The sequence below is a fragment of the Chiloscyllium plagiosum genome, chromosome 30 (assembly GCF_004010195.1).
Source record: "Chiloscyllium plagiosum isolate BGI_BamShark_2017 chromosome 30, ASM401019v2, whole genome shotgun sequence".
In the NCBI taxonomy this organism is placed as follows: Eukaryota; Metazoa; Chordata; class Chondrichthyes; order Orectolobiformes; family Hemiscylliidae; genus Chiloscyllium; species Chiloscyllium plagiosum.
The window spans coordinates 23154854-23181019 of NC_057739.1; the positions used below are offsets into that span (position 1 = coordinate 23154854).

Consider the following 26166-nt stretch of genomic DNA (forward strand, 5'->3'; position numbering starts at 1 on the left):
TGTGTGTGTGTGTGTCTGTCTGTCTGGATTTGGGGTTGAGTGTGAGAAAGTGTGTGTGGTGAGTGCAGAGTGTCTTACGTCTGTGAGGGGGTGCATGTGTGGGAGTGTGTGTGTATAAGAGTGCCTGTGTGTGTGTGTATGTATGTGTGTATAGTGCAATGATGGTCACCTGTAATGTGACATGAACCCAAGGTCCTGGTTGAGGCCCTCCCTATGGGTACCGAACTTAGCTATCACCTCTGCTCGGCCACTTTCCTCTGCTGCCTGTCCCGAAGTCCACCTTGGAGGATGGTCACCCGAAGTTCCGAGGCTGAATGTCTTGGACCACTGAAGTGTTCCCCAACTGGGAGGAACCCTCCTGATGCTGATGTGTGCCAATCAGCACTAGATGTAGCCTTTCACTGGAAAGCATGTGACTTTGAGTCTTGGATTGTGACTTTCAATTACTGGAACACACATTGTTTATTCAGGAAATTACAGCAATTCAAAGGCTAAATGCGCAGATGGTGACTGACAGATCAATTGTCATCAGTTGTCCTTTGAGTGCATGCAGCATCCAAAGTAACCCCTACAAAGGGGACATACTGGCCACAGAAAATCACAATGAGCATGATCTTTTATCTGCTATTTCAGGCAGATGAACCAACTTCTGACACATACTTGCATCCAGGGAGGATAAAGTGGTATCTATCTTGAACATTTTTCAGTGATTATACTTTGGCGGTGATCTTGGCATTCATTCTTTTGAACTGAACATAAGGGAAGCCGCACTTGAGACAGTGTGCCTATATCTTTTCTGTTTCAATCAGGATAAGTATTATTCTATATGAAGAAATATTTGAAGTTTCCCCCTAAACTCCTCACAACCCAACATGACAATCTAATCCCCCCCCCCCCCCCCCCCACACTCCTCAAAGTGCCAACCTGATACTTAAGCTTGACAACTAATGCCCCAGCCCCAAACTGTCTCCTGCTTGCTGCTCCCCTGGCCGACTCTCCCACTTCCCTACCTGACTTTTCTACTTGCCATTTTGTCTCTTGAGCCTTTGCAGTGAGCTTGGGAGAGGAATGGAGAGAAGAAGAAAGCAACTGAAAGGATCCATGAGAGTAGGAGTTGGCAGGGCAGAGGCAAGTTGGGAAAAGTCTACCGAGGTATGGAGGGATTGGCAGAGGAAAAGCCCCTCCAAAATGGCACCCAGTGTTCACACATGCTCCTTCAACCCCAGCATTGCTGAATTATTTCAAATTTTCAAATGTTATTCAAATATATAAGCTGATACCCTACTGCTTCTTAAAAGCATGTTTCAAAATCTAAATATTCACTCAGATATAGGATGCCTGGTATTTGTAAGAAGCTACTCCTATTGACTCCAGGGGGAAACTGCAAATCCTGGAGAGTTCCAGTATTGTTTCACCACAACAGAATCCCAAAAACAGCCAAAATCTGGTTATGCTGGGTCTTTTTCCTTGAGCATTTCCATCATATTTTGTAAGGAGAAAAATTCCTTCCTGTTTCATATGCACTAAATTTTGCCTTCTACCAGGGCTAGAATAACATGAAGAAGTCTTCCTAACCTAGTTTAGACAGCATCTGTCGTATCTTTCCAGGTTGGCATTCGCCAAAGTTGGATCCAGGCTGGAGGCAGAAGGTCTGGAAGATCTGAAGAAAGCATTAATTTAGTTTTAAAGAATACCCGATTGCTGTTGTTTTTCAGGAGATCAAGAGGGTTATGACTTGGACATTGGATGGTCACTTGGGCAAGAAAGGAGATTACAGATTCGTTTTAAATTATCACAGAATCCTTTATCAGAAAAGTTAACGCATATGTTTGATCTGTGTTTAGAATATTTACATTTATCTCTTTCAGATACACCCTTTTAAAAGGAAAATATCCTTTGAACAAATGTATAGGGTAATCAATGTTCTATACTAATGCCATTAAAATAAGTCCTCTAGCTTGGTAACACCTAATCTTTTGAGTTTAAATTCTTGCATGTTTTCTGGCTTAAAATCAGCCTTGCTGTTTTCTTAGCATTGGATGACTGATTTATTTTTTTTTTGTTTTTGCATTCCTTTTCAGGAGGCATCGGAACGTTACAATCGCCGTCTAGCTGAACTTAGTCATGAAATTCAGGGACTGAATCGACAAGGCGTTGAGAAAGAGCAAGATGTTTTAGGCCCATTGAAACATGACTATCTGTTAAACCAGGAACAAATACTAGAAATGGCACAACTAAAAGCTGCTCTAGGTGAAAAGGATAAGATTATTACTGTGAGTATAGCTGCTAATCTAGCTGAGTTCCTATAAATAATATTGAATTGTATATTTTGCTGCACTGCTAGCAAAGAAATACCAGTATTAGTGTGAGCTGATAACTGTCTGAATTGCCTCTTGAGTGGAAGACGTGGTTTAGTTGTTCTAATTATAGCTGGAAAAGGATTGAAACAACTAAAGCAGACTTCACGAGTTAGTAATTTAAATGTGCTTGTCTAGTAATGTCTTCCAAAATTTAGACAAGATTATTTTTATACTTACAGCATCTGTTTTGTAATGGAAAAGAAGAAATTCTGCTTCCTGTGAAGTGTCAGAAACTTGAGGAAAAACAGGAATGTGGCAGAACTATTTCTGCCATTTTCTAGAATGGAGCGCGATATTTTAGGATTTTCAGCTCTCAATGGCAGTCAAATCTAACTTGCATGCGCTTTAAGAAGGCTGGTTTTAATGAAAACAGGCTCATGATTACTAAAAATTGATGCTGAGAATTGACAAAGGGAAAAAGATGAAAGATATTGGTGCCATTTTTGCCGTTTCACAGTCATTGAAAACTTGATATGCCCTTAATGTGATTCACAATGGTTTAATATTTGTCTGTGATTTAAAGAGACATTTCTGACACAAATTATGACTTTCTTTGGTAGAAACTAATGGAACATGGGCAAATGAAAGACCAGTATTTTCTTCAACATGAAGCACCAAACCCCTCGCATGTTCTTGAGTTGAAGCAAACGATACAAATACTGCAAGAACAGCTGCATGAGAGGGAAGGTAGGTAATGACATGAGAAAGATTGATCAAAGAAAAGAAACACTGGTTTGGTACATTAGTGTGACGAAGCTGCTGCTTTAACAAAGTTATGCAGTCTTTGGCTTTTTTTCAGAGGTCGTAAATGACTCAGACTCCAAAAAGTCTGTAGGTGAAGGGTTTTAGGGCTAATTTGATAATAGCTAACAGCCTCGAGCAGATGTTTTCAAGTTTGAAAAAAAAACACTTGTACAATGAAAGGGGCCAGTTCTCCCAGCTCAGCTTTCCTCTGGTTTGGTTTGGTTTGGTTTTTAGCAACAGTATGGAAAGAAACAGGTCCAGGATGGTAATCTCTTTCTGACCTCTATCCTGTAAGAACTTGTTTAATTTTATCTTTTGTGCTAAGGGGTGTTTATGGGGAGTGTTGCAAGTGTTTGGAACAGCATTATTAAGTTGGGATGATCTGTTGAGTTTTGGAGAGTTTGTTATTCAGTTTTCTGTTTTGTGTTTCATTCAGTAAGCTTGTAAATAAATTCTGTTTTGTTTAAAACGAAGTGGTTTGACCAGCTGATTCACTCCTGGAATATCCGCTGTACACCTGCAGAGTTAGTTAGGGTCTGGGCTACCTTCTTGAAATGTTTTGAGGGGTCTGGCCTGGTCCATAACATTAACTTCTGGTTTAGTGTAATAACGCTGAGCTGGGCTGTATGAAAGTTGTGTTTGGTTCCTTCGTCCATTAGGATGTTGGAAATTAAGGCAATGCCTGGAAGATTCTACAGTGACAGGATGTGTTGTGTTCTGACTCTTGTCACATTTACAAGGTACAATGATCCATTAGCAATTATGGTTGATGCTTTGGGAGGAAAAACAAGAATCAATTATTAACTTTTTTTTCACCGATGTTTACAATATGCATAATTAACTTCATCCAGCTTTTTGAAATGCCATAACCTGCATCATCAGCAACTCCTTAAATTTATGTCTATTGTCCACCATTGCCTTGACTTCTACCTTCACCAAGTCCTACTCGTTTGTCATAACTCAGCAGATAGCTTTTGAAATTCTAATAATTTCTCTTCAAATCGGTCCAATCCCTTGCTTGTTTCACTCATCTCCGGTTTTACAACAATGATTATCTGAGCCTCAAAAACTAAGCTTCTCCTTCTGCCCTGCTCAACTTCTGTCTCTTAATAGAAAATGTTTAATGCGTTTATGCATCTAATTTGTATTTTTGTTAGTTAATAACAAATCCACTTCAATAGTTAGATGGATTTTATTTTATTCTGCATTCTTGATTTAAAAACTGAAGACATTAAATTTTATTTTCAAGATTTGACTATACAGTTATGTTAATGCTGTGTGATACAGCAATGGCAAGAATTTGAGTTTTGTAATTTTAGGAAGAAGATCAAAATCGAAGATAGTAGAACCAAGATTTCAAATGTACTTGTGCAAAGCTCACAGCATGTCCCCATCTGGTTATTTTCAATAATGAATAAGGTCTTCTCTTTCTTTTAATTTAGCTGAATTAAGTCAACTTGACCCTACAGACGATGAGATCCTTGTTAAAATGCCTGGACATGAGAAGAGCTCAACCAGCCTCAGAAAAGAACTTGCTGCAATAACTGAAGAACTAAACAAGACCTTACAAAATGAAAATGAAGCAAAAGTATATATCTGCTGTAGCTAAAATAAATCTAGGCATAATTGAATGCTTTCAAATGAATTCATATAATTTACTTCTGGGTGAGTGCATAATGTTGAGCTTTTGTTAAACTGTTAACTTTGCAGGTGGAAGTGGCTCGACTCCAATCTCTACTTGACAAACTGGAAAACGACGCACAGACACAGGCTGCAAATATTGAGTCATTGTCCAAAACCATGCTGGTCAAGGATGAAATTATTAAAGTAAGATTTTGTGGATCACTTCCATACATTTGCGATAAATTTTATTTGTTCTTTGGATGTAAGCATCACTAGCAAAGCCACCATTAATTGCCATTGAACAGGTGGTGGTGAATGTGAAAGTCACTATGGTCCCAGAGGGCCATAGGCTCCTGTCTCATTAGAGATAACTGACAAGTTTAACCTTGGGGTCATCATGCCTAAGGCAAGGGACAAGGTTGAAAAGGGCAGGACGATGACCTTTTCTGCTTCAGGAACTGAACCCATGCTGTTGAAATTATTCTGCATCTCAAACCAGCCTACAGTCAACTGAGCTGCTGACCGCAAGTTACCTTAAAAAGGCAATGGCCAGCGGCTTTCCTAACCACAGCTGTCCCGGATACTGAAGTAATATTAACATCACTGGTCTAGTAATTCAGAGCATCAGGCTAATGCTCTGGAGTTGATGGATACAAATCCCACCATGGCAGCTGGGTAGAGTTTAAATTCAGTTCATAAAATCTAGATTTGAAAGCAAAACTCAGAATTTTAACCATGGCCATCATAACTGATCATCAGTGTTGCACAAAAAAAAATCACTAATGTCATTAAGGAAGGAAATTTGCCATCCTTATCTGACCTACATTTGATTTCAGTTCCAGAGCAATATGATTGACTTTTAATTGTACTTTTGAATTGGCCCCAGTAAGCCTTTCGATTCAAGGCAGCCAGAGATTGACAATAATTGCCTTTCTGGTGACACCCACATCCCACGAAGTTAAATTTGATAAACACAGTGCTACTGTGGAGAAATTCCAGGATTCCTGTAACAGTCAAGGAACGATTATGTAATTCCAGTCAAGGTCGTATAAAACCTGAAGGGGAACTTGCAGCTGGTGGTGTTCCAGTGTGTCTGTTTCCCTCATCCTTTTAGGTGGTTGAGATTGTGATTTTTGAAGATGTTAATAAAACTAACACTCTGCTGTTAATTGAGGAAGTAGGTGTTCAAGGTGTGGTGGACTTAGTGCTAATCAGGTGGGCACCTTTGTCCTGTATTATGTTGAATTTCTTGTGCATTGTTGGAACTGCACACTTCAAGACATTTGGAGGAGAGTCTTCAATTACATTCTTGAAGATGGTGGACAGGCTTTGAGAAGTTCAGAGATGAGTTATCACCACAGAATTGTAGCCTTTGATCTGCTTTTCAAAGCCACAATGTTTATTTGGCTGGTCCAATTCATTATCTGGTCAGTGGTAAACCCTAATTTATTAGGGGGTGATTCCGTGATGCTAATGACATTGAATATCATGGGAAGATGGTTAGGTTCCCTCTTGTTCTAAATGGTCATTCTCTGACATGAATATTACTATCCAATTATTACCTAAACCTTGAATGTTATCTATCATCTTTTGCATAAAGACACAGACTGCTTTTCTATATATCTGGGGAGTTGTAAATCGTCCGAATGTGGAAATGATTGCACACTTCAGACCTTTTATGATAAAGGGAAGGTTATTGGCAAAGCAAATGGAGGTAGTCGGGCCCAGGATATTATTATGAGAAACTCCTGCAACAATATTCTGGGACTAAGATGAATTGGCCTGGAGCAACCTCAATCCTCTTCCTGATATGCTAGGCATGACTGGGCAATGGCAGGTTTTCCAGGTATACATTGACTTCAGTTTTGTCAGGGCTCCTTGATGTTAATGGCAGTCACTTTCTCACCTCACCTCACCTCTAGAATTTGGCTATTATAGGGTCAGGAGCCAAGTGCCTCGGGCAAACCCAAACTGAGTATTGGTGAGCAGGTTTTTACAGTGTGTTGCGTAATAGCACTATCAATGACCATTTCCACCACTGTTGATGACCGCAAGGAGGTTGGTGAGGCTGTGGGGGACCTTTTTCAGGGCAGGACATAGCTGGCTAATTTTCCACATTGTCAGTATACATTATAAGTTATATTGGCACTGCTTTGGCTAGGAGTGTGGTTAGTTGTGGAATGCTGGTCCACAGTACTATTCTGGAATGTCATTAGGACATAATCTGTTGGTTTCATGATAATTATTGGGACTATATTGGCTGCAATTTTCAACATTGTCATATTGTGACAACACTTAAAAATAATTCAGTTGGATTCACGTTACTTTGGAATGTCATGGAAGATCCCATGTTTATTTTTCCTTTATTCTTTTATTATATATAGCTAGCTAGCAAATGTTGTTCATCCATAATTGCCTTTCAACTGAGAGCTTGCTACACCATTTTAGGTGGCAGTTAAGAGTCAACCACAGTGTTGTGTCCGTGGAGTCGTATTTAGGCCTGACTGGATGAGAATGGTAGATGCCCTTCCCGTTAATGAAACGGATGAGTTTTTATGAACATCAAAGATAATTGGCTTGGTCATTATTCCTGAGACTAATGTATAGTATGAAACTGAGACTTCAAATTCTCCCAACTGCTGTGATGGGATTTGAATGTATATCCCACAGCATTAGCTGGGCCACTCCATTACTAGTCCCACTATGATACCACAATGCCACCACCTCTCCTCTGAAGCAAGATTTCTTTCATTTTCAATGCCTTTTATAAAATTCAATTTAAGTTCTTTTACCACAGGATCTCCAGTCTAGACTTTCTACTTCTGTGGTAAAGGGTGCAGAGGATTTTACAAGTGAGGTAGCTATACTGAAGGATGGTATCCAGAGACCTGGGCATCCTCCAAGAGAAAGAACTATTATTGGAGAAGACAGCCAGCAGGTTTGAAACAATTTACACAACTGTTTGATTTTGGCTTTTATAGACATGTTTTACTTGTATACTGAGATGGTTGATCATTTGTTTTTTTACAGTCTACGCCGACTTTAGAAGATTGGATGTCAGAGGAACACTTGCGTTGTGCACTAAGAACTGAACAGCAGCTCTACTCGAGACTTATCAAAGCAGTCAAAGAAACAGACAGGTATTGTTGAATCCTATAATACAAAGAGCCCTTGGGTATATCAAGACTCTACCATTGAAAATGTACAACTACGTAAACTAGTCCTACTTTCCCGCATGAGGTCCATAGCCTTGAATGTTAGGACAGTTAGAAAATTATGACTGATTTTCTCTTTATTAAGCATGTGGAAATTCTTATTTAAGACCAAAACAAGAAGAATGTTGAAAATTCCATATTTCTGTTCCAGAGTTCCACTTCGTAGTTAAGAAAGTCATTATTTTAGTTTCAAATAAATGCCTCTCTTTTTTGATTGTACGTAGCACTATTAATGGGACTCATTTAATATGTTTTTTTCTTAGTTGGCTTTGTGAGGAGTTCTGTTACATAGAAATGTAGAAAATAGGAATGGGAGTAGGCCATTCAGCCCATCAAGCCTGCTGTCTTTCATTATGATCATTGCTGATAATGCAGCTCAGTATCCTGTTCTTGCTTTTTCTCATACCTTTTGAGCCCTAAGAATTATATCTTGAAAATATTCAATATTTGGACCACAACCATATTCTGTTGCAAAGAATTTTACAGACTCCCCAGTGAGTAAATTTCTCCTAATTGGCCTACCCCATTTCCTTCAACTATGATCCCTGGTTCTGGACTACCCCATCCATTAGGAACATCCTTCCTTGTGTTTAACTGGTCTAGTCCTGATTTTAAAAAAAAATTATAGGTTTCTACAAGATCTCCCTTAATTCTTCTAAACTCCAACAAAGACGAAGGCGACACCACATGGGAACACCACCACCTGCAAGTTCCCCTCTAAGCCACTCACTATCACACGTTGGACATACATCACTGTTCCTTCACTGTCGTGGGGCAAAATTGTGACACTCCTTTCCTGAGGGAGAAGCACATAGACTGCAGTGGTTGAAGAAGGCAGCTCAGCACCATCTTTTCAAGGGCAACTAGGGCCAGGTAATAAATGCTATAAATGCATTCAGCAACACCTACATCCCATGAATGAACTTTAAAAAAAAAAAACTACCCAGTCTCTCTTCATATATCAGTCCTGCCATCACAAGAATTAGTCTAGTAAACCTTGGTTGCATCCCCTTCTTAAACAAAGCATCCTTCCTCAGATAAAGAGACCAGAACTGTACACCATACTACAGGTGTTCTCTCACCAAAACACTGTGCAATTGGCAGCAAGTCATCCCTACCCTATACTCTAATCCTCTTGCTATGAAGGCCAGTATACAGTTCCTTGAGTACTTTTTCTTTTTTCTTTTCATGTGCTTCTTTACCACAACTCTGTGCAGCCACCGCCGCATTCAAACCTTGCAGAGGGAGCTGACATCCATTCAGTTGCTAAGGCAACAGCTTGAGGAAAGCATTCAAATCAATCGAAATCTACAGAAGAACCTGGAACAACAAATCGAGGAAACAAAAAGGAAAGAAGGTGGGATGCAATTATAACACTACAGTGCATTATGCAGAAGGGCTACAAAGTAGTCCCATTTTAAAAAAAAGTTTGTTAAAAGGTGGCAGCTTTGAATAATATATTGGTATTTGAATTAATGAACCAGATACCATTTGGTTTGTGAAAGATTTCCTGTTACATTTGTAAAGAAAAAAATCATGACTGCCCAAGTAAACTCAGACAATTGTAACCTGTCTTGTATTGGATAGCACCACAGTAGTGTCAACATCTTGTTAATATGCATACTTCACCAATGTGAACATTCCAGCAAGAGTCATAGAATAGCGTTCACAGACAGGAATCTATACTGATATTTATTTCCCCTTTCTTACCTAGCCCACGGGCACTCAGGTTGTTTAATGGTTCACAGCTGCTACTGAGAATAAAAGGAGCAAGAAAGATTTGCCTTTCAAGACCCCTGGCTGTTTCAAAGCACTTTACCTGAATGAGCAACCTTTTGGAGTACAGATACTGCTGTGGGAAATTTGTTCGTTAATTTGCACACAGAAAATCTGTGTTCAGTAAAATTAGCCAGAGGTGTCTGGTCTGAATGATTTAATGCTCTACTAGGTGATATCTTTTACCATTGGATATTAATTAGTGGAGACTTGTCCCTGAAGATTAGCAAAAAATTTCATTCAGTTTTTAAACAAGTTTTGTTAGGCAAGAATATTAAGGGTTATGGTACCAAGGTGGGTAAATGGTGCTAAGATATAGATCAGTTCTGATCTAATTGAATTGAGGAACAGTCTCAAGATGCTGAATAGCCTAATTTGTTTCTGTGTGCTAAGTATGCGCTCTGGATTCTTGTGACAAGTTAAAGGCTGTGTTTAAATAAATTGTATTGTTCATTGTACAAAGTGACAATTTAATATATTTTCTTATTTTGCATTATTCAGGAAGTTGGTTTACATTTTATTTCTGCAGTAAGTTATGCTTGCTTGGTAGTACAGCTTTACATGTCAACTAGGTTTGTGAAGAAATTAGTAGAAGAATAATTAAATCAAAACATTCTTTTCCATCTACTAAATAATTGGCTAAATGTAATTTTATTCAGTTTGTGTAAAATTAACTAATGACATGACATTATTGTAATTGTTGAGTGGGTAGTACCTAAATATTCTCCAAAACAGTCCTATTCTACTGGCTTGTAGAAACTTGTACAACATATTAATATTTTAAGGTATCACGTGGGTTGTGTCACTTTAATAGGCACTTTTTAAAAAAAATCTGCTTTGATCAATTAATATTTTGGGGGAAATTTTTTAATATATTGCCAAGTAAAATATACTTCATATACTTTACGTTCAGCATATTATTTCTTACATTCAATACATCCAGACTTTAAAATTGCTGAACTGACATCATCAATCATAGTGCCCAGTACTGCCTTTAATGTAGTGAATGCTATATTGATACTGTTTAAATTATATTTCTAAAATGGTTGTGTGGCAGCCCTTGGGATATCTAGTTTTTATTGTATCATTACAAACTGTGCAGTCTACCTTTTGGTATCCAGCTGATACAAGTTATTACATGAAAATTTGGAAAACCTGACAGGAAGTCCAAATATAGCCTTGCAGTTTATCAAAAATTAGAATGCAGTTTTAAAAACTGTAATTCTTACTGCTTGCTGTCCTAATCCTTTAAAATTTATTGGTTTGAGCCAGCATTGTGGTATAGTCATTCAATAATTGTTATAAATGTTTTATACCTTGTCAAGCCAAGATTTTTACTGCTTTAAAGCTATTTTTCCTCCAATCTTCTCAGTTTCTGGTGTATACCTCGCCCAATCTTTCATGTTAATGATTTTAAACTTATTGGTGAATCATCAATTTATCAAAAGTTCAGGAACAAAAGTAATTAATTGGTCACGTGAAAATGCTGGAACATGGGAACTCAGCATGAAGGTGATTGAATGAAATTGTGTGATCACATTAATCTCTGAAACAATGCTTTAGAAAAATGCTGCAAGTGTCTAAACATTGTGCTTGATAAAGACGGCAATGCGCCATTGATTTTGTTATAAAACCTTCCTATGGTCAGTACTTCTGCTTTCAGCAACAAAGTGCTGTTCTGAAAGAGGAACTGAGTATGTATGTATTAATGGTTAAACTAATAATAGATTTTGATTCATTTAGAGAAAACTCATGTTTGAAGGGATATTCTTTTTCTCATTTAATGAAACTGGTTTGAAAAATATGTATATTATTTGGGTGAGGAGGTATTGTTGGTTGTGTAATAGTTTGCAAAATCACTTAAGCAGATTGGAACAGTATGGATGGGTACTCAATGTAACAATAGAGCCAAGAAAGATGAATCAGAATTTTTGTTTGAGTCAGATAAAGAGCAAAGGGACTTGGGTGTCATAAAAGTGATGTGCGTTGCATGAATTTATTGGATAGTAAGATGTTGGCCTTTATCACAAAATGCTGAGTAAATATTTCACCTGGGCAGAGCTTTATTCAGACTTCCATCAGGAGTGCTGCTTATGTTTTAGACACACAGCCTCAGGTCATACATATTGGCCTGGAGTGAGGTATAATAATACCCAGAATTATACCAGACCTTAAAGGGTTAAATGAGGGTTAGGATGTACAAAATTTATATTTGTTTGAATTTTAAAGTACTTTAAACAGGGAGTTTAAAATTTTGCTCTGTGGAATTGGTCCAGGAAATACTAAACAAGATGACGTACTTTAAAGTTTGAGCTAATCAATTTAGGAGTGAAATCGGGATGCTCTTTCACTTCACAGTGCACAGTGAAAATCTCAAACTGTTTCCTAAAAAGGCTTTGGATTAGTGAGGTACCAATTTTTTAAAAAGTTGCATAATTCCAGTTATGTTAAATGTTTTTCTTCTTGACTCATAGGAGGAGAATAAATAGCTCAAATGTTGTATAGATCACAAGACACTTGAATGATAAGGGCTGCTTGATTAATTTTGGTTCTGACATGCAGGAAGGCCCTGCAGTTCTGTCATCTTGTTTCAATGCAGTATCTAATTGTTCCTTTAAATAATTACAAATTGCTGCCTGTCCCACTATTTCCATCCTATGTACTTTACCACTCAGTGGTTAAAAAACAATATCCTACTACTTATCTGAAATTTAACCCTCACCAATTTTAACCCATGTCTCTTTCTCCCACTCTCTCAATTTACTTTTGAGGTAATATTGATTCTGTCTCCTCAAGGTATAGAAGCTTAAGTTTTTCCACCCTTTCCATATAATACAAACCTCAACAGAACAGACTGGGCTGTTTTCCCTGGAGCGTCGGAGGCTGAGGGGTGACCTTATAGAGGTTTACAAAATTATGAAAAGCATGGAAAGGATAAATAGGCAAAGTCTTTTCCCTGGGGTTGGGGAGTCAAGAACTAGAGGGCATAGGTTTAGGGTGAGAGGGGAAAGATATAAAAGAGACCTAAGGGGCAACGTTTTCACGCAGAGGGTGGTACGTGTATGGAATGAGCTGCCAGAGGATGTGGTGGAGGCTGGTACAATTGCAACATTTAAGAGGCATTTGAATGGGTTTATGAATGGGAAGGGTTGGAGGGATATGGGCCGGGTGCTGGCAGGTGGGACTAGATTGGATATTTGGTCGGCATGGACGGGTTGGACCGAAGGGTCTGTTTCCATGCTGTTCATCTCTATGACTCTGACTTGTGATCAGCATGATGGGCCATCTGCATTTCCTCTTCCACTTGCATGTATTCCCTGTGCCTTAATGTCCAAAACTGGAGCTCAGTACTGAGGATATGGTCTGCCAAGAGCACTATACCTTTGTGAACAATACATTTTTCTGCATTGTCACTTTTTATAAATGGTAATTAGAAGTTGTCATGTTGCTTATATTTTGATGTGTTATTCAACTTTATTGCCACAGATGCTGCATCCAAACTAGATACAGTTGACTTTAGAGAGATTGAGGCTCTACGGCACCAATTGGAAGAGACTCAGCGCTGGAATATATCTCTGCAGTCCCGACTTGGACAGATGCAGGCTAGAGCTGGCGGAGTGGGTGCAGCCAGTGATGCCGGTAGACTTTGAATTTTCAGTCAAAATATATACAGTGTGCATGATCAATAGATTACTTGTAGTCTGGGATAGTATCTGTTTAGAAATTGTTTATTCTGGAGTAAATTTGCTAGTATGTTTATCGAATCAAAGAGACATACATACAGCATGGGATCAAAGTTAAATTATGGCTTGAAACTATTACAATTAATAATTACAATTAACAATGATCATTCTCTCAAATTTGCATTTGCAGTGTTTATGATTTATCTGCAGTGTATGTGGGGGATGAGTAAATACCATCTATTGGGAGGAGGAAATAACAGTCTTATCTTATGAATCATCTGGATAACTATCTCTGTCTTGTGGAAGTGTTAAATTTCTAGTGACATGGTACAACCTAAATGCAAAGAAATATTTTTGCTTGATGTATAATGTGCCAGTGTGTGTAATACTTTTTGCAGAAAAAGCATGATACCTTTCAAACACTGAAAAAAAACATAATTTTTAGCAGAGAAAAGACAGGTGAATAGTGTTGGTGGTAATGTCCAGCGAAATGCATCCTTTAATCATTTACTGAAAATATAAAACGTTTTTCTTTCAAATCCTTTCCTAGCCATCGTGTAACTTCCATCATTATGTTTGTTTTACTGAAGACTATGTGTTGCAATTCGTGAACTGATATATTATAACATAATACTTTGCAAACTCCCTTACGGATCTTCCAATGTCTCCTAGGTGACACTTTTACAAGCTATGGAGACCAAACCTCATATCTCAGCATCTGCCTAGGGCAGTTTGATGATTTGGACCAGGAAATAGTAAAACTTTCTCTGCCAGAGCTCAGACAAAAGGTAAAGTGCTTTATTGAAATCATATTTAATCCATTTCTCACTGTTCAGCTCTTGTATTTTTAATTAGAGAATATTTTATGTTTCATTGTCATGCATTACTGGTATGCAGCGCATTTTTGTTTTTTAAAGTTTCTTCTGCCCTTTACATTTGTCAGGTTATTGAACTTCAGAAATCTCTAAAAGCATTGCAAGCCAACAATCAGGAGCTGCAGGATAGAATTGTTATGTCGCAGTGCTCCCTTCTGGGCTCGAATAGTCAAGATAAAGAAGATGATGTGCCAATGACGACTGCTCAATCAAAGGTGAAGAAGTTGCTCTGAAACAGTGATAAAACAACATAATGTTCTGTAACTTATTTCTCTTTTCAGTATTGTACACAGCCTCTGACGTTAAACAAAACACAGGTTAAGAGTGCAGCCTAGTTGGATGTAAAAAAAAATGTGCACAAAAGAATGATCTTTAAATACAACTTCTGTTGCTCATGAATTTGGCTATTCAGTTTTTTCTTTCATTCTGTGCTTCCTATAAATTTTATAGTTTAATTCTATTTTATTATGCAAGTTTTTAAAGATTTAATCAATTTAAAATTATTGAAATATTAGAAGTTTTACAGAATGTTTGACTTGACTTTGAGACTTGAAAATTCTTTGTTACTTTTTGTTTCAGGTCTTCTATAATCCATTTTGCATTCAATACATGGTTTCATTTAAACTTCAGTTTTATATATGCTATAGTTTTCATATGTCCAGTTTTTTTTCTTCAAACTTCATTCTTTTGTCTCATCCCGCTCATGTCTCATATAGCTACTTCATCAAAGGCTAGAAGAATCCATGAAAATGAATAGAGTCCTTCAGGAGCAGCTACACAGCCTCAACCAAATTAATAACCATTATTTGGTAGGTTATTTTTCATATGAGGATTTCTGTCTTTACTGCTTTTGCTTTTTATATGGTCTGCAGGCACTTGCCTGTACGTAGATGCAAAACAGACTTTAAAAACTTATTGAAACTTACCATTTCGATATTGTTCTGTTATAATTACTGTCTGAGCCTTCAATATTCTGTCTCATTTTGGGCTCTTTCATTGTTAAGCCTGAAATTAATGATGTTTTAAGCTTACATTTATGGAAATAGTTTTGCACGAACAAGTGTGTCTTGTTACTGAATTACCTCCTTTCCCTCAGATGGATGATGTGTGGCATGCAGTGTGTGTTTGTTTTATGAAAAAGCCAAGAAACTGTACATCAAAACAATGCAGGAATCTCTTTCAAACTTGCCTTACAATACCTTTTTCATTTGTCTGTTTTCTTCTCCCTCCCCCCTCGCCCAAAAGGGTATTGTCGCTAAAAGTTGCAAAATTATTCCTAGGGTATAGTTAATTATAAATATTAGTTAAGCCTTAGATTTCACATAAAGACATTCTAATAGTGTTAGTATTTAATTTGGGTCTTTGTGATTTTCTCAATTTTTCTGTTTTTGTTTAATTTGATAAAACATTAGGCCTTGTCTAAAGATGACAAATGTGTCCAGACTGTACCTGAAGTTAAACCAGCGTCAGAGACTGAACCAGTGCAGCAACCTGCTACCCAGGCCCTAGGAACAGCTGCTGAGGCAAATAAGGAACTGGATGCTTTAGAGGCACCTAAAAACACTGCTGCTGATCATTCTTTAGAGTATGCAAAGTTAATGAAGGACCTAAAACAGATTAATTGTGAATTGAAAGAGAAACATCAACAGTTGGAAGAAATGGAAAAGCAGCTGGAGATAACAGACTGTCAATTGCATGAAGTGGAAGCAAAGCAGCACCAAATGGAAGAAGAAATTAATGCAATGAGATTATTGATGGAGGATAATGGTGTATCATCAGTATCTGATTTCAGGTAGGTGCCATGCATATCTGCAGATATGAACATTTATCCCTATTAGTGAAATGGTGATGATCTGAAGACTAGTTGTCATGTCAATTAATGGACTCCAAAGCTGGTAATTCAGTTGTGGCTCATCCAATTCTGGCTGATTGTTTGTTCTCCTCTGTATCTCACCTTGTCCCCTCCATTGCTTGGCTGAACCTTTTTAATAAATTTCAATTTATCTGGTTGCATTTGATATCTTATTTCCTCTGCCATTGCAAATTAAACTTAAAAGCTTCACTAGCAGACAAGAATTATTATGGTATTAAAAAGGTCAAAGAAATGCGACATATTTATGAATGAAAGCATGGAGAGTGAAAGAAAGTGTTAGAGATTTGATTTTAAATATCATAGACTTTTTTTTAAAGCAACACAGTGAATGGAATAGATATGTACACTTGGAATAATTGTTTGTTCCTTCTATGTTGTAAATGGAATATCTGAAATAATTTTAAAACAGTTTATTTGGAAACTTTTCTAAACAGAACCTGCATCAAATGCTTTAATACTGTAAGCATAATTTTATCATAAATGTATCTTGATGGACGTCACTTATGACATTTTTATTTTGAGTGGATCATCTATACAAACCATCTTTTCCAGGAATGAAATTATGAAATTGAGAACCGAGATAACTGAATTACGAGATCAACATGGAGAAGATCCATTAATAAGTGAGAATGAAGACACCGAGGAAGAAGTCAATAATGAGAGTGAAGGTAACCTAAGAAAGAGAGTTTGGAAGTTAAAGATTAAACTGAAGAATAACAAAAAGATAAATGACCTTCTTAAGCAGCAAATAGAACTTAACTGCTCTGGAGATGGGGAAAATAGTTTTAACCCTGATTTGTTTGTAAACATGGCAAAAGAAATTGAAAATCTGAAAGATGAACTGGAAATTGCAAATCAAAAGATAGCAAGCATGGATAGAAGACTGAAAGATACAAAAAATAAAGAGCGGAAAGGTCTCCAAGGATCAAAGCTGCCACGGTCAAAATCTTTGGAGCTTAGGAACAACAAGGCCAAGAACAAGGAGCAGATGTCTGACCAGTCTGGTTTATCTGCAACAGTAAGTTCTCCAGGTTTCCTGTTAATTTTGTGTTTTCGAGGCACTTGGTTGAAAGGTTTCCAGGCTTACCTTTTGAGGCATGGCACTATGTGAAAACCACTGCACACCTCAATCTGAAAGCATATTTACAATAAATTTTCTACTATCGCTGATATTTATTGCCTCCGTTGTCAAACATTCTCCAAACGAAGACTTCTTTTTGTCTTGTCAGTCTTTTCAAATATTAAAATGACCTTGATACAATTTGTTCCATTTTGTCAACTGTCAAAATTGAAGGCTTTAGTTTGGATTTTTATCTTTGACTAGTTATATTCACCCAAAAGTCTGTGACATGATTCATTTGAGTCAAGTTACTTGATGATATTTAGACATTATTACTGGCTACAATGTATAATTCTGTTCTGCATCTGATGCCTTTTAATGTGATGTCTGAGTTTAAAACTTAAGTGGAATGTAGCTAAGAGATAGCCAGTATGTGACAAATGTTAATGAGTAGCTGGTCACTGCAATCTTTGCAGTTGCTCATTTACTTGCTGCCACTTCCTTCAAATTATGGTGTGCTTCACTTCCGAAACGTGAGCCTGAACTGTTCCTTTAGGTGTGGGGGAGAAAGGAATTGTCTTTCTGGGTTCTGGAGCTGTCCATCGGGGTAGCAGTTAATTAAAGTTAATAGTTGTTTATGGTACAGAAGCCATTCAGGCCATCTAGTCATTCCAGTCTTTCTGTGGAGCAATTCAGTCAGTTACTTTTCCACTTGATCCCTATTTTAGTATAAATTTTACTGCAAGTCCCAAACCAATTTCCTTTTTCAAATCGTTGGTCATCTTGCCTTCCTCCAACCTTTTCTAGAGAGGAAGTTCAAGGTCATTAGCAGCTGCTGTGTAAAATAAAGCACTTCCTCACATTCCACCTGCATCACTTGCCTGAAACCTTATATCTGTGTCCCTAGTCTTTTTACCATCAGCCAATATAACAGCCTTCCCCTTGTCTATGTTATGCAAACTTGTATGCTTCTGATAAATCTCCCCTCGATATCCTTTGTTTCAAGGAGAACAAGCACAGCTTCTCTGACTTAATCATGTAGGCAAAATTTCCTTACCTCTGCACCTTTTCTGGTAAATCTCCACACCTGCACATTCCTAAAGTGCAGTAACCAGAGCTGGAACTAGTATCACCATTGCAATCTCCGTTTAGTTCACCGGGATAATGAGAAGTTTGACTTCTGTTCCATAACAAAAAGAGAAAGGAAGGAACCTTATTCCTGACCTTTGCCAATCTTGATGCAGAAGTATTTTGAAGTAAATATTTTACTATTACTTGGGTTTTGGACCAGGGAATGGGACAGGTTCCAATTAAGTGTTTGGGCCCTCTAAGCTGGAAGATGAATCAGAAGTATACTTTCTCTATATATTTTTGTATGGCAGAAGGCAGCCGCTGTTGGGGAGAAGGGGATCTCTCCACAGTGTGACTTTTTGGCTGCATTCCCATCTCGGGAAGGAAGAACTTCAGGCCTGCCTGGAGAACTGACAGCCCTGTGTGGGTTCTGCTATCCAACCCCCTGCCCCAAACTCTCATTGCTTCAGAAGATTGGAATGTTAAACTCCCAGTCAGTCCTTAACTACTCCTTAATGAGTCTTTTAATTAGCTTAAGAGCCTGCCAACATCAGTATTGCCAGGACCCATCCACATCTGTTCCTAACCTCGGTGAAGGCCAAAAACAACAGACTGTACCACTTGCTCCATAAAACATTTAAGCTTGATCATTATGCATAGCTGTCTCATTCAATATAATTTGTAAAAACTAGACCAGATGAAGAAATAACTCCATATATTGAAGAGGTTTTTTTTTAGTCCACCAACATGTAACCAAATATGAAATGTACAATCAATTCTGAAATACTTTTGAAGGCTTTACTATTAATAAAAGCCCTAATACCTTTATTTGATTCAGGCAACTATTAGGTCTCGTCTTCCTATCCCACTAAGACGACCAAGGTCAGTCAGCAACATGAGCAGTGCATCCTCCAACCAAGATATTCCCTCTGACCATCAAGACAATGATCAGTTGAGGGCAGTATTGAAAGATGATAAACAGTTGCAGAGTAAGTTGTATGCAGCTGAGGCAACACTTGGCAGCCAGGAAGACAACTCAAAGCTTCATTGTATTCCTTCGCATGGTAAGTAGCCAAACATTACTTGTAAAGAACAGTTGATCAAAACCATTATTCAGCATTTCAAAATGATGTAAATTTTGCAGAGTGAACTCTCCCACTCAGTTGTACAATAGGTCTCTTCATTGAATCAGAAAATAGTTCAAAAAATGCATCAAAGTGCAATATTTTCATCATGATTACTGTTCTAGTTATTTTAAAACTGGATTTTGACCTCCCTTAATTGTGGTGAGTCTTCTGGATATTAAACAGACTGATTCCCACAAAGCAGCCTTGAATGTCATTATGTCAAGGTTACTAAATGGAGGGGAAAAAATGAAATAATGGCTTCTAAGAGGCTACACAACTCCAGCTCTGACGCGTGAGACCTCAGTGCCACAAACAATAGCAGAGCACAGATACATCCAGGTAACAGTTTCATTGCTGAAATCTCTATAGACAACTTGATTTATATGGTGAGCCCTATTTGTTTTTAATATGGGAAATACTTAAAATGTGAGATGAAGTTTTAACTTTTTATACTTCCTAAATTTATTAAAAGAAATTTTCTGGTCCACATTGCTGGTGATGAGAAGGAATGAAGTAAGTTGGTGGGGGGAGTTGGGGGAGTATGTTTGGAAAATCAACTGGATTCATTGGATGCTTAGGATTTGAAGAACTTTTGAAGAACTCTTGCAAGACCTTAGAATCATTGAAACATACAGTACAGAAGAGGGCATCAGCCCATCAAGTCTGCACTCTAAACTACTCTAAGTCTACAATGGTCCCATTTACCTTCACTTGGCATGTAGTCTTGAATGTTCTAACATATCAAGTACTCATTCAAATACTTTTTAAAAGGTTGTGACTTTTCGCACCTTAACTACCCTCCCAGGCAGTGTGTTCCCGATTCCCACTACCTTCTGGGTGAAAAAAGCCTTCCTCGAATCCCTTTTAAACCACCTGCCTTTCACTTTTAAAATTAGCCCCCTTGTTATTGACTCTGCGACTAAGGGGAACAGCTGATTTCTATCCACCCTGTCCATGCCCATCCTAATCATACACCATAGTCACCCTTCTCTGCTCTAAAGAAAACAACTCAAACTTATCTTCATATCTAAACTGCTCCATCCCAGGCAACAATCCACATGAATCTGTCTGGCATCCTCTCTAGTGTAGGCACATCTTTCTTACAGTATGGTGATCAGAAATACAGCTGTGGTGTAACCCAAGTCCTGTACAGGTCCAACATAACCTCACTTCGTATAATCTATGCCATGACTGATAAGGCATATGAGGCATTTTCTTTTAACTACCCTATTAGCCTGTCCTGCCAGCTTTAGGGATGTGTACAAGCATCCCAAGGTCCTTTGTCTTCTGAACTTCCTAGAGTCTTGCCATTCATTGAGTACTCCCTTTTCTTGTTAGTTCTTCCAAAGTGCACCTCTCACACTCATCAAGGTTAAATTCCATCTGACCAATCCATCTATTTATTCATCTGTGACCTAAGACCTTCTTCCTCACTGTCAACTATCCAATCAGTTTACTCATCACACTCTACGTTTTCTTCTATATTGTTTTGTATAGGAAGCCAACATTGATTCCTGTGAAACACCATTGACACTGGCCTCGAGTCACCCAAACCACCTTCTGTCACCACCTCTGTCTCCTACCACTAAGTCAGTTTTGGATTCAATTTATCAAGTTACCCTGAATCCCTTTACCTTCTTTATCAGTCTCACATGTGGGACCTTATCAAAATCTTTGCTGAAATCCATATACAAAAGAACCTTGATTATCCAAACGAAATGGGCGGGCATTATTTCGTTCAGATAATTGATTATTCAGTTAATTGATTTCCTCTGGGGCTCGGAGTTTTCTGTGAAGTCTGCTCCCCATTCAGGAGACTAGGCAAAAGCACACCGCGCGAGACCTTGCGTGCTCCCAACCCCAACCAACGCCATCCCTCCCACCCGAGATACAACTGATCCAGACCTGGGGATTTGTCCACTTTTAAGCCAGCCGAAAACCTCCCGGTATCTCCTCACTCTCAACGTAGAACTGTTCACAAACCTTTCACTCCCTCTTCCTGAATTCTGTACCTTCATCTTCCTTCTCCAAAATGATGACAATGTGAAGTACTTATACTCCCCTGACACCTTCCCAATGTCTTCCAGGTCAGTGCATAGATTGCCCCCTTGATCCCTAATGGCCCTACAGTTTCTTTGGTTATCCTCTTCTCCTTGATACACAATATCTTGAGGTTCTCCCTAATCTTAGCCACCAGTGTTTACTTTCCTAACTTTTTTTTTAGCTCTTGATTTGATCCTTTTTGTGCCTGTTAAAAGCATCTCTTTTCCTCCTTATCCAGTGCTCAATACTCCAAGGCATCCAGAGTTCCCTGGGTTTGTATCTCCTACATTTCATTCTAAAGTGAACATGTTGGGCTTGTCCTCTTGTACTGTTCTGCTGTAGATTTAAACAGAAGTAAGTGTTCCCAGTCAACTTTGGCCTGATCTTTCCTTATTTTAATAAAATCTGCCCTCCTAGATACCAAAACTCTTTTTTTTTTGCAAGCTGTCTTTTTCCTTTTCCATTACAACATTAAAGTATAAAGTGTTGTGGTGGCTATCACTAGAATGCTTTCCCACTGCTACCTTGAACACCACTTTGTTCCTCAGAACTGAGTCCAGCACTACACCATTCCTTGTTGGACCTTCAATGTGTTGACTATAAAAGCTTCTCCTGAATACATTTCAAGAAATCTGCCCCCTCTAAACCCTTTACACTATGACAATCCACATTGATGAGGGGTTGTTGAAATCCCCTAATATAATTCCCTGTTATTGTCTTATATACTCAGTGAATTGTCTACATACCTGCTCCTCTATTGCTCACTGTCTTTGTGGATCTATAATGCACACCCAGTAGTGTGTCTGCCCTCTTTTTATTCCAAAGCTGTATCCACAGCTTCTAGCCAAAAAGTGAGCAGTTATTTTTCATTTTAAGGATCTCGCCCTGTTGCCATGGTACTTAACCAGCAATGAGCATGGCTCTCACCATACAGAAAATCCAAAAAGCAAACAATTGGGTGGTTTGTGGGGTCCTTTGTTCAAAGTATTTGAATAAGTGACTTGGCTCCAGGAAGAGACATAACCCCTGCCCCTGACCTAACTTAATTGAAGCATGAGCCTTTCCACGGCTCTAACTGCCATTGTCATGCCATGCAATGGCTAGCCTCTGAATCTAACTGGCTGGCAGTCCTTGGAGCTGGCATTTCTGCTTTTGAGGTTTCTTGCTCCAAGGAAAGGCCCAATGCTGGCCAGTTATGGTGGAGAGGCACATTGCCAATGGAGTCAATGTGGGCCTCTTGCCAACTCTCCAGTTTGTTGTCAAGATCTCTGTCACCTACATTAAATACTGTCCAAACTTTTCATGATTCTCAGCAGAGGTATAAAAAAGGTTGTCATACTCTTGAATGACAGACTAGTTTGAATTTAAGTGGGACCTGCTGTTAAGAATGCCTGAACGATTATCGATGAATTTGTGTGACATGTTCATTTTGTTATTTGTTACATATTTTGGCTGCTCATTGCTGGGTGTATAATTTTGGAAATGCGATTTCTACTATATACACGGTAATCTCGATAAGATGAAAAAGTAATTCACAACAGGTCGGATTGCTGTTACTTCCCCTTTCCACACAGGAATATCATAGACAAAGATATCAACTTTAGAATGAAAATAAATCCTTCTTATTTCCTCAAAACCAACTTCCTTATTTCACTGAGCAGTGAAAACACTTGGATGGTAGGACTTGAAATGTGTTAGCGTGAAAGATTATTGTCTGTTTATTTGTTGCTTCAAGTTTTCTTTTGTTTTTAAGGCTTGCTTCTGGAGTTTTGAGCTTGCAACTGATTCTCGCAGTTTTGCTTCAGCTTTGTGTGTTACAAACTTCGCTTTTGTCCTTATTTTTTCTGTAGTTGAATCATCTTTGAAACAAGATGATAAAGAGGTCCAAGTGGATGTTCAGGACCTTGGTTATGAAACCTGTGGAAAAAGTGAAAATGATGCGGACAGGGATGACAGCAGTAGTCCAGGTAGACGGCATGAGCATAGAAATCCTAACTAATGCTCAGGAAGCATGAGGGATAGGACTGTTTATTTTCTGTAAAACACATTAACTTCATTTTCTCATTTCAAGCTAAAATGTGCTTATTGATTATTTTCAGCTCAGTAGTTTAAGTCCCAAATTTGAGAAATAATGGCATGTAACTGACTACGTGTTGAACTAAGTTGTCAGTACTTGAACTGACTCCAAGCTATTTCTGGGTGAACTAAAGCAATAAATTTTCTGCCACATCTTAGATGCGTTGTCCTGCAACAAATGTTTTGATCGGATAGTAATGAATTGGCACAGCAATCTTCTGTCTTAAATTTCTGCATGTTTATTCTGTTGCCTTCAGCTGTGCTTTTTGTTGTCTTGTCTTCCTTATTTCAAATTACTGGGATTTGTGATGGCTTTTTGCATGGAGAACGATAGCAGTTGTCTTAATTCATATCGTTCAAAATTCATGAATAAGACTAAACAGCTGGAATTAATAAAAGCTGTCCTTTTTAATATTTGTATTTTCATCCCACAGACACAGTAAGTCATTTACCAGGTCATCACTATGGTGACGCAACCGTTCCCTCCATACTTAAATTAAATCGTCGTTTCTTTTCTATGGAAAATCTTGACACAAACTCATCAACTTCATACCCAAGTTCACCAAGTTTAATTTCACCTAAAATTAGCTTGAAAAACCTTGATGTATTTGATGACTATGGACAGACAGATGATGTGAATGAACTCAAACTTCAAATTGGTGAGCTAAAAGAACAAATTGAGAAGTATCAGAAAGTTATTCGCCATTTGCAGACTTGTATGCGCAAAAATTCCCTATCCAGTGATCAATTGACTGTCTCAGACCATAGCCACCAGGCTACAACACGAGGTTCATATGAAAGACATTCTTTGGATTCCATTCAAAAGGATGATGACAGTAACCATAGTCAGAGAAGACATTCCGTACAGTCTTCAGACCTATCTGTCCAAACCACCCAGAAGATTTCAAATCGTGCATCAAGATCACCAAGTATAGACTTTGGAAGCCAAAGTGAGAAAAGTGACTGGTTGGTATCAAACTGTTGTCAGGATGGACAGCAGGTGCAAAAGTTAAAAGAACAAATGGAACAATTGGAAGATCAGTTGCAGAAAGAGAAGTTGAAAAATGAGGAGCTTCAGGATCAGCTGCATCATCTTCAAGCTAAGTTGACAGCACCATCAGCTCAGAAGTAAATCATTTTAATACATTGCAAACAGTAGTAGCTACATATTGATTACTTTAGAGTTATCGTATGAAATTTAAGAACATGCAGCAGGTAATTTACTTTCACTATGGCAGGCTATGTGGGCTAATTCATTAATTGGGCTAATGTCTGGACAGGAAGTAGAATCAAATGACTACGAAAGCTGCCAGATTGTTTTATAACCTGCCACCCTTCCCTCTTCTGGCCTTTTATATGACTGCATTTCCACAGTATGTGGTTGATTCTTAATGTCCTCTGAAATAGTCTCACAATCACTTAGTTATAAAACGAATTTCTTTTGAAAGAGCATGATGCTTCTTTTCTAAATAGCAAAGAATAAGCAATAAGTAAGATGTTGCCAATGTTATCCAGTTCTAAAAACAAATATATATCGCATGTTCATACATGTAAATATTGGTAAAACAGATTTACTTGGGGAAATGTTGCCAACAAGGTTTTCATCTGTGCCTTTTTATTATTATACTTTATTTCCTAATGCAGACAAGTACAGTAAATCAACAAAAACTAAATAACACTGTGTAGATTTTGTTACACAATGTATTTCTCAACTACATGTGCAAAGTTAAAAGAACATTGAGGAATTAATATGGGCTTAAAATATAGGGCCTAGTATTTTCCAAGGTACAAACTTCAACCAGTGGCTTAGAAATTATAGTCAGGAAAACGGTGTAGTTTCCAGAATATATTAACTTCAGGACTTCTTTTTTTTTTGCAGGTTTATTATCTGTCTGTATTTAATGAGGACTGAGGTCGGAAGTTAGCGTCAAGGATAGGATGGGATAGAGTTGGTAGGTTGCAGGGTTAGCTTGTTAAGCCTGGAGGAAACATCCCTGCTCCTTTTTAGACAATAATCAGTGCTGTAAAATCTAGTTTCCTTGTGCATCATATCCTCCTTGCCTCCTTTTCATGAGTTTCCCCAGGCTTAGAAAATCCAGCCAATGAGAGTTTAAAGTATAGAAATTCTTCTGAAATGACGGCACATGGCCTCTTTTTGTTTTTAAAAGTTTCAACAGCTCAACAACTTCATGGCAGCACATTGGTTATCTGTCTGACTTCCATTAATGTCAGAAACTGACCGGTCTGAGGCAGGTTCTGGTCGGAATGGTGATGGAAAAGGATAGACCAGATCTAAAAGTTGTAGTTCTAAGTTGGAGAAAGGCCAATTTTGACGGTATTAGGCAAGAACTTTCGAAAGCTGATTGGGGGCAGATGTTCACAGGTAAAGGGACTCCTGGAAAATGGGAACCCTTCAGAAATGAGATAACAAGAATCCAGAGAAAGTATATTCCTTTCAGGGTGAAAGGGAAGGCTGGTAGGTATGGGAAATGCTGGATGACTAAAGAAATTGAGGGTTTGGTTGAGACAAAGAAGGAAGCATTTGTCAGGTACAGACAGGATAGATCGAGTGAATCCTTAGAGTATAAAGAAAGTAGGAGTATACTTAAGAGGGAAATCAGGAGGGCAAAACGGGGACAT

General features: G+C 38.2%; 1 protein-coding gene across 5 annotated transcripts in view; it reads left to right on the top strand.

The window, feature by feature from the left end:
- The window catches only part of LOC122564809 (myomegalin-like), a 137756-nt gene that overhangs the window by 61010 nt on the left and 50580 nt on the right, over nt 1-26166 (top strand). For 4 of the 5 annotated variants that reach the window (XM_043720086.1, XM_043720085.1, XM_043720082.1 and 1 more), the window contains 16 exons: nt 2082-2273; nt 2921-3047; nt 4547-4692; nt 4815-4931; nt 7525-7665; nt 7758-7867; nt 9160-9299; nt 13205-13357; nt 14074-14189; nt 14345-14491; nt 14993-15085; nt 15689-16068; nt 16702-17167; nt 19119-19344; nt 23301-23417; nt 23961-24654. In XM_043720086.1, the coding sequence (XP_043576021.1) occupies nt 2082-2273; nt 2921-3047; nt 4547-4692; nt 4815-4931; nt 7525-7665; nt 7758-7867; nt 9160-9299; nt 13205-13357; nt 14074-14189; nt 14345-14491; nt 14993-15085; nt 15689-16068; nt 16702-17167; nt 19119-19344; nt 23301-23417; nt 23961-24654 (3365 nt within the window). The remainder of the gene's footprint in view (nt 1-2081; nt 2274-2920; nt 3048-4546; nt 4693-4814; nt 4932-7524; nt 7666-7757; nt 7868-9159; nt 9300-13204; nt 13358-14073; nt 14190-14344; nt 14492-14992; nt 15086-15688; nt 16069-16701; nt 17168-19118; nt 19345-23300; nt 23418-23960; nt 24655-26166) is intronic. The other variant, XM_043720084.1, reaches the window with a different exon arrangement.